The sequence below is a fragment of the Centruroides sculpturatus genome, unplaced genomic scaffold, assembly GCF_000671375.1.
Source record: "Centruroides sculpturatus isolate CEXI.00-Female unplaced genomic scaffold, Cexi_2.0 scaffold2072, whole genome shotgun sequence".
In the NCBI taxonomy this organism is placed as follows: Eukaryota; Metazoa; Arthropoda; class Arachnida; order Scorpiones; family Buthidae; genus Centruroides; species Centruroides sculpturatus.
In genome coordinates, this window is record NW_019386157.1 from 1,364 (window position 1) to 10,932 (window position 9,569).

The following is a 9,569-nucleotide window of genomic DNA, read 5'->3' on the forward strand; positions in this document are numbered from 1 at the left end:
AGCTTTTAATATAGGAACTTCTAATTCACTGCAACTGCTCTTCTAGCATTTGGTAATGAATAAGATGAATAAGATGAATTTAATGACCTTGATGTGGTTAAATAAAATAAAATTAAGTAGTTTTTAAATGTTATTTACCATTTTAAAGATATTTTAATAATTAATTTATCATATTATAGTTTGATTGGCATCTAAAATATTTGGAGCACGTTGGATACACAGGAATTCAATGAATTTTAAGCATTTAAAAGAATCAATTTAGAAAAATTTGGTAACATAAAAATCTGTTAGACATAAAACTCTTAAAAAAATTAAAATAAGCCTAAAACACACTTAAAAAATAATATAATAAAGTATTTAATGTTAATTTAATAAATAATTAAATTAAGAATATAATTTTNGTAAAACCATTAGCATCTGCACGGTATTCAACATGCCTGTAGACACCATTTGCATCAGTGTAGCCATATGATCCTTTAACGGCTCCGGATTCATCGCCTTGTTCTTGACGGTAATGAGTGTTTCCAAATTCATCTTTAACGTCGTAACCGAACTGGTAAGGTTGGGGTGGAAACTGAAATTAAAAATATTTAAGATTCTAAAGGATACTAAAGAAATCGTCACTTATATGATTGCGAAATTAATAAACTTACATCGTCACCTCCGCCTCTTCCTCCTCCATATCCTCCAGCACCACCACCTCCGTATCCTCCAGCACCACCACCTCCGAATCCTCCAGCTCCTCCGCCTCCGTATCCTCCGGCACCACCGCCTCTACCACCTCCTCCGTATCCTCCAGCTCCACCGCCGCCGCCACCTCTTCCTCCTCCACCGTAACCTCCTTGTCCGCCACCGAATCCAGTGGCTTGTCCGCCACCACTGTAACCTCCCTGGCCACCAAAGCTTCCTCTTCCTCCACCACCATATCCTCCGGCACCACCTCCTCCGCCTCCGCCTCTTTTACCACCTCCAGAATAGCCACCTGGGCCACCACCACCACCAAAGCCTCCACCTCCTCTACCGCCTCCGTATCCCCCTCCTCCGCCGGGTCCACCTGCATCGATCCAAGTAGGGAGGACGAGGAGAACGATAACAGCGAATACCTGAAAAATATTTTAAAAAAAATAAAACTAAAGATTGTTATTATGAACAAAACTATTCCAAAAACAAAATTTCGAAGTAAGAAACACCCGTGGAAAAATTTTTAAAACTCGAAGAATATTTTTCATAGACTGAATATATTTTGCAACTGGAGCATTTACTTACCTTTAACATTTTCTACAGTAAGGTTTGAAACGAGTGATGTGTCCGAAGTGATCGGACCCACTATATATACCAGAGGTGGCCAGTAAGAGGCCAGATCTCTCCAATGGTGTCATCTTTTCACTTTAGCCTGCAGCGTGGCGAACCTGGTGTCCTGAGGAAATCGTGCCAACAGGGGGGTTTCAATCAGGGAGGATGAGCCGTGACGTCAGCAGCACGTTCACTTTAGGCCACCGGTATCAACCTCAAGGATAGGATGATAATTTTTTCCTTCCTGAACTAAAACTAGGTCTTAGAAATGGAAAAAAGGATGCACTTTCTTCTGATAGGCTGGACGTTCCTGAAGTCTTAGACGGCATCGTGATGAAGTATTCGTGACGACATTAACCGTGACAAATCGTAATTCGTTTTTCTCTGATATCACGCTATAAGAATTGAATATTAGGACCACATTTTTTTCCAATTCATCGTTTACAGCGGCGATTGTGAAATTTTGAAAAAATTATAACGCTTCAGGGTATAGAGGCGATCTCTCATTGAAAACGATTATTGTTGATATTACTAACTGACGATATGACCCGTTTTGCACTACAAATTGCAAAACGTTTTATTTATTGAAAAACAAAAACAAAATAAAAGAAAAATACTCGAAACCAGTTATAACAAAATTCGCTTTTACATCTCTTCCCTTTTTCCTCATCCACTCCAATCATATACAGTTAAGGACATAATTAGATCCGGATGCATTTCTCTCTTAAATTACTTAAAGAAGACTAATGTATAAATTGTTTTAAAAATAATTTATATAAAAAATGTTTAAATCTATTTTTAAAAAAGAATTCAAACAAAACTTTGAAATAATTCAAGTCAATTCTTTTGTAGCTCTTGTAAAAGTCAACATGTTTTTATTTTCCTCAACCTTGAGATGTATTTAATTCAAAATTTTTTTGATGAATAAATCAAAAATTTAGGACATATATGAATCGATTTTGTTCCTTTCCATTTTCCTTAACCAAAATAGAACAATTAAGGTCAAATTTTTTATTATATTATTGAACAGATAACTCTTAACATCATCGATTACTAATGACTCTATGAACCTTCGTACGGTAACAAAGGATCAAGCAAATGTCCTCTACTGGGTCAGAAAAATGGGCATTCCAGTTACACATTACTGAATCGTAGACAAAGAAAGTGAATCTTTTCTAGTTAAGCGATTAAGTTTATTCGAGATGCAATCTGATTGTCATAAACAACCAACTTCACCATAAGTCGACACATTACTACCATCAAAGGAATCTAGGACGTGTACTGACGGAACTGAAGAAGAAGCACTTACGATTGTCTTCATCTATAATCCCATTTTTTCTACTTGTAATTTATCAATAAACTTATAAATCGTCGTGGCACTGCATTATAAGAAGGGCGTGAGATTTGCATCACCATTTTCTGACCTTGTTGTGCCCTCTCTCCACATAATTACTCTATTAGATATTTATATATAATTTTTAATGAAAATTGCTCTATTTAGATTATTTTTATAACTTTAAAACGATTCTTAGACATTATCTTAATGTTTAAAATTATATATAACAAACGCCATAGCTTTATTAAGCACTAGAAATAGGTAATATCTAGTTTTAGACATTCTTGCAGCGCATTTTACAGATAGGAGAGGCTCAGAAAGATACTTTAAAAACGATGTTTAAGGGGAATGACCAATAAATTTATCCAGATCTGTGGATTTAACCTTGAGAATATATCTAAGGCCCCAGTTTTATCTCATCTGTACAAGACAAAAATAGATTTTTTTCATTGTTTTTAAACGAAAGTTTTAATTTTATTCACGTTGTCTTTAGATCTTTCTTAAAGGTCAAGTCGTAGAAATAATTCTATAGAATTTCGATGAGTGGATGCTTGAGTAGTAAAGTTACAAAAGCACAAAAAGGAAGAAAAGTTATGCACTAATGAAAACCCCAAACCACTTCTATAATCAAGTGGTTAAAGACTAAATTTCTAGGAACACCCCGTTTAACCGTCTTGAATTTCTAGTTTGAAAAGAAAATTTTCGTCAATTTGGACTTGACCTGGACCTTTACCTAAAGATTTAAACGTACAGATACCCTTACATTGCACAGACGAAGAAATCGTTTGTATTCTTTAACGTACAGGTCATTGATCTAAGCATCTGGACATTTTCTCGAAGCTAATAGCAGATAATAGCATTGTTCCTGGCTTTTCTATTGTTGTTACAATAACTATACGTGTATCGATCGGATCGAAAAAAGGCATACAACAACTTTCTATCCAGTTGTACACGGTAAAATATCTATATTGGATAGACAACTTCATATATTATTCCTTAAAAAATGCATTTTTGTGTTATGTCAACAAGAACAAGATGAATAGTAAAAGAATTGAGATCATTAAGGATGCTGATGAGAAGAAGAAAGAATGGAGTTTTGTATTATGACACGAATCGTTGACATATTTACAAAATTTTTTAATGATTGACAAATTAGTGAATCTGTTATTTTAAACTGAGCAAACGGGTACAGAATTGTCTCGGGTTTTTTCATTCTGACAACTGAAGAGAAAGATTCTCCTCTATTCTATTGTTCGTTCTGTCATTTTACTGTTTGTCTGCTTTGCTCATCATAATGGACAGATTGAAATATTATATACAATTTTTCTTATCGTAAAAAGTCCCCCTCTTGAAAGCTAAAACCTTTTGTTCCTAGATTGCTATTTTCTATTGTTTCTAACACCCATTTGGGTTCTTTACTATACTTGATCGTGATATTAAGTCTATGATACTTTCTTCTTCGGCATATTAAGCTTTGTTAAAGCTTCTTTTTTTGTTATACATCTTACTTTCTATTCTATATACTTGTAACTCACTCACATACAAATTTAAATTTTCAAAATTTTAAATTTAATTTCGGTTAAACGTATCAATTTCAAATTTCAAATTCTCGATTAACGAATAAATTTCGAAAATTAACGGAACTTTAAAAAAAAAATCGCAAATAAATCATGCGTAGAAAGCGTGTGCAACTTCATTTTCTCAGACATTCACCAAGAAAATAAGGTTAAAAACGCATTTCTTAGCATCATCACATAATTCTTTCGTCTTATTTTGATTAATTTCTCGTTGCAATTTAATAAGAACCGATGACACTTACACAAAGCATGCTAGACAGACAAGCGAGTCACGACAAAATATGGGAGGAACGACAGCACGACTGATAATCTGCCTTGAAATTGTCCCTATCTGACTGACCTGATCTGACAACCTACGAGGTTTTTGTTGAAACTCTCACAGTTTACAATTCAGTACTAAGTGTCAGATGGAACCTTAATTTTCGCTTCATGATACGATTACATCAATTCGACCCATATATGCATATACATATTTGTTTTGTTTGTGAAATTATGGATTGTTTGCATTATTTTCTTCGGAATAAAAAGAGATAAAAATCTATAAAGTTCAGCTCTGTTTACAATTTTTCGTGGAAAATTGATATCGTAAACATAAAAAGAAAATCCCCATGAAAAAAATCCTCGTGGACCGAAACAGATGTCGAGATACTTAAATATAGAAGACGAGTCACCTTTATGGCTCGAGTGGCTCAGAATGGCGACATCAATATTCCAGTAAAGATCCATGGATCATCGACCCTTAGAATCGTAGACTAAACATAGATACCTATCTAGTTGAACAGTGACCTTACAACTCTATGCCCATTAACTTTATTCTTTCCTGACTTGTAATTTACTATTCTATTATCATTTTCTTCCTAATCAAACGATATTTTTTCTTTATTTTCAAATTGGATTAACTTGAAAATTGTCTTAATTTTTTATCGATTTATCTGTCTTAGTATTGTTCACGCTTTCTTTTTATACATTATCACAATAGATTCTTATCAAAAACCTCAATTCTTACGTCACCACATTGATCGAACTCATTAATGACGTCAGAGTTGTAGTAAATTAATTTCCTTTTTATTTTTTAAATTAGAACCACTTTAAGAGATATTTCTTACGAAAATGGAGGAAAAATATATAATTTTTTACTTTAATTTAACATATTTTAATAGTTAAAGTTAATATTTTGGAGGTTTATTACGCCTAATGGAAGAGTGGAAGAGTGTTCAAGGCCTCATAACAATATAAATACTCGATAAAGTATAAAGTTTTTAATATTTTTAGAACCTTCGACACATCTGAACTTATTTTACTGAAAATTATAAACATTTTGTATTTTAAAATGAAATTTTTGGGATTTTTAAAACTCTTCTAACTCTATAAGAACTGGCAGATATTAAGCCATTAAACAACAGTAACAATAACAATGACACAATGTTTAAGAATAGGGAAAAACTTATAAGAATAGATTCAATAGGAAGAGAATCTCATACAATTTCTAAAGATGGATTCGTTATATCGTGATCGTTGAACATAACCGAAAGTAATATTAAGCTACCGAGCTTCCTGGGATGAGATAAAAGTCATTTTATACGAAAACAGGTTATGAAGGAAATAGACGAAAGTCACCTTATATACAAACATTAGCGTGGGTGACCCTACGATGTCAACTTCACACCTAACACTTTTCTCGATCCGTCATAATCATTAATGGACTTTCTACAGCTACTGAGAGGATTTTCGTGACTTCTTTTCTAACACCGACAGAATGTTTCGTGTTATAGATGAGCGTTTAGTATCGTCAACATCATTACCAACTTCCCTCAGTTACGGTTATTAATTATAAATAGAGCATACACTTTATCCACTTCGTGAAGCTAGTTTCATTGTCTGCTTGTAATTACTATACTAACGAAAAAATTCAGCGAAAAATAAATTTTAATCGCAGTTCTACTTAAATACAATTAAATAATCATTTTAATAAAATAGGTTCACGTCGAAAGTGAATTTCTTTGAAATATTCAGTGTAATCCGAATGTTATCAAAATATTAAAGTCACTTTTTACAATTATTAATCAATATATTATAATAATTATAATCAGTTTAGAATCTTGAACATGTTTAACAATATTTTACTTAGAATTATACAGTATTTCTTATTTTCTCAAGCGAATTTGCGTGAATATCGAAAACAATTCGACAAACTCTTAAAACTAGATATTAAGCCACCAAAACTTTAAATAATATCTCACAAGGTTTCTAAAGAGGGAGAAGATACATAATTACACTACGCAATTTCTAAATTCGGCATTCAACCGTACAAAAAATTATATTATTTTGAAACATTTCATGTTTTCAAGGCGTTAATTCTTTAAAATTTTAAATTTTGATCGCTAGAAAATTATTCAGTCCTTCACATTTCTACGCATACGTATCCTTCGGGCATTTCTTAAGCTTAAAGTAACGTACAAATTTATACAAATATTGTATTATGTACACGTTCAGAACTTCTTTAGACGAATCTTTTGATACACGTCATGTAAAGTATAGAGATGTCAAGAAAATGATTACATCTGGAGGAGTGGCTCAAGGACCAATGTTAAAAGGGCGACTATGGCAAATTGGACGTCCAGAATTGTACAAGAATGAGAAAAAAGAATCTAGAACACCGGTAATCTTTATATGGCAACACAACAATAGATTCCTTTAATTTGATAAGTTGCGAAATCCTTATTTCTGTCCAAAAACTGTACAATGTAGTATCTTGATACCATCTGTTACTGGGCATCTCGTACAAAGTAATGGAGCGATTTAACATGTATCACGTTTCGTACATTTTAACAGTCATGTGATTTATTGTGTTGTCTAGAACAGGTTGAAAAGTTGACATTCAGAGAAGAAGCTTCTGTCTGATTCTCATAAAGTTTTCTTCGATCATACTCCAAGATATTGCAAATTGGATACCTTGAGAACCCCACCAATTTTTTCTCCCATTGTAAATGTATGAAAAGAATAAATTTGCATTCAAGTAATGTCGGATATTCCCCAAGAATGACTTCATCTTAAGAGAAAAAAAAATCGTGTTTTATGCACCTAGAGTTGATTCTTCTTCGTGAGAAATTATTAACAATAGTAGAAACCTTATAAATTAGTCATGCGAAAGGAAATCAGGACAGAATACAATTGTCATTGGAATTTTATAAAACGAAAACAAAACCGTATCTGAAGGGAATTTTTATATAAATTCTTTTCTAGCAAGAAAAATAAAGGTGTGAAGAATAAGATACGTGATATACCCGGAACTGGATTATCGAAACGTGTAGGTGATGCCACGTTCACGATTTCCTATCTGGTTCGATCGCTGGATTCTCACGTTTCTCTTCATACTTGCAGATTGAAATGATCCACTTTGAGAGAGAAAGTGTTTTAAAAAAAAGGATATAAAATATCCGCAAGGAAAAATCGTGGAAATCCTTCAGGCTAAAGCACCTCCAAAATTACTTTCCTACAAATTATCCAGGACAAACTTTCACCCTTTCTCTTTCTCTCACCAACTAAAAACAGGAAGAGACTGTATGAAACACTTATACCGTCTGAAAGGATCGTTTCAGTTTTATTTAGGGCGGGCGTGTCTTTTAATATTTTAGGCTGCAGATGGTCTTTCACTATTGTCTTATTAAGAAGTGATTATCCAGCTAATTGTAAATTAAAAGAAGAAAAATATTCTATTTTTTCTCTCCATACTTTCGTGTATTCACGGAACAATTTATGTGGATTCACGCAGCAATTTATGGATTATTTTCAAACTTTAACGTCTACCCATCTTAAGGAATCGTGCTTTATCTCTTTTATTACCTAAACTGGTTTGTCAAAAGCCATTTATACTCGATAATGGCAATAACCGCAGAAGGTGGAGAGGCTCTTAAATTTACCGAAATTTCGATCAGAAAATCGCTTTCTACAATTAATAAACACCCCGAGGCGTAGATCCTTATGCTTATTCTTATTTTTTCTACTTTCCTTTGCCATATGGACTGCCCTACTTTACTGATATTTCTCAAGGGCATAAATAGATTATCCCAAATCGGAAGTATCTAGGTCGCATTATCCCAATTTTTAAACTCTTTCCAAAACTGTCTATGATGCCATAAGTCAAACAGACGGACGAAATATTCGTTCGTCTGTTTTCTTGTCTGTCTGTTGACCTTTCGAGATGAAGAGGTCACCGGTACTGACAGATTTAAGTACGTGTTCATTTAGCTCGTATGTGTTTTTCCTTCTTTAAAAATCTGACCTTTGATTTAACTCGTAAAGTACTATTAATGGCATTTTATTAATAAAAATTTAATTAATTTTTATACTATTTTGCTTCTCGCGTGTAATATTTTCCCGCTACTAACTGAAATTCCTTTTTGAATTTTGCTAAATGTATCAATTTTTCAGCCGGTAAAAATACTTTTCCAGCCATTTTATACGTAATTTACAGCTATAAAATGGTATAGAAATGCGAGTGAGATTAATTTTTTGAAAAATTTATTAAATAAATAAATATTTTTTTTAGCTTTTCCACCAGTTTTTAAATCATTTAAATAGAGAATCTACAACTTAAACTGGTGAAAAAATAGGAGTTAATGAGCAAATTTTACTATAAAATATTAAAAAACCCACTAAAAAAAAAGGCGAAACAAGTCATTAAAACTATCATATAACACTATTTATATTCAGTTTGTCAACATTATTTACGGGAGTCGTAAAGTAAGATCAAGAGAATGGCATCTCGCAACAGGACACGACGACCTTTGACCTCTAGACACAAATATCCTTTAAAGGTTATGAATAATTATACTAAAGTATATAATTTACTTTAAAACTTCTTGAACGTATTGTTGTTTAGCAATCCCAAGCTTGGAATTTAACAATATTATCGAAGGAAGAATTTAATTTATGAAGAGAGGGAGACATCTTGCTGTTTGATTAATGCACTAAACAAGACCCCCTGTTGATATTATAGTTATTTTAAAGTTACGATTATAATTATTATTATAAATGTAGTTATTGTTTGATAGAAGATTTATACTTTTTCTAATTAATTTATCATTAATAAATTAATTAAACAGAGATTTATACTTGTTGCGACATATTTATTATTATTAATTCCATTAAATATTTTTGATAAATTTTTACACCTTTTACTGAATTATTCTTAACTTTTTTAAAGTAAAATCATCAAAAATTTCCATTAAATTTATGTTTTGAGCAATTACAATACAACTATTTTGAACATAAAAATTAATAATAATAATATTATTATTTTTTTCCTATTATAATATTAATTCAATAATAATATTAATATTATTATCAGCTTCTTTCTCTGA

The 9,569-nt window shown here is 32.2% G+C and overlaps 1 protein-coding gene across 1 annotated transcript; it reads right to left on the reverse strand.

The window, feature by feature from the left end:
- Positions 1–379: 379 nt before the first annotated feature.
- On the reverse strand, positions 380–1,275 carry LOC111613842 (glycine-rich protein 5-like). The gene is made up of 3 exons (XM_023355196.1): positions 1,267–1,275; positions 693–1,103; positions 380–574 (listed from the first exon to the last, which is right to left on the reverse strand). Exons 1-3 carry the CDS (start codon positions 1,273–1,275, stop codon positions 380–382), a joined length of 615 nt encoding a protein of 204 aa, XP_023210964.1.
- Positions 1,276–9,569: the final 8,294 nt, after the last annotated feature.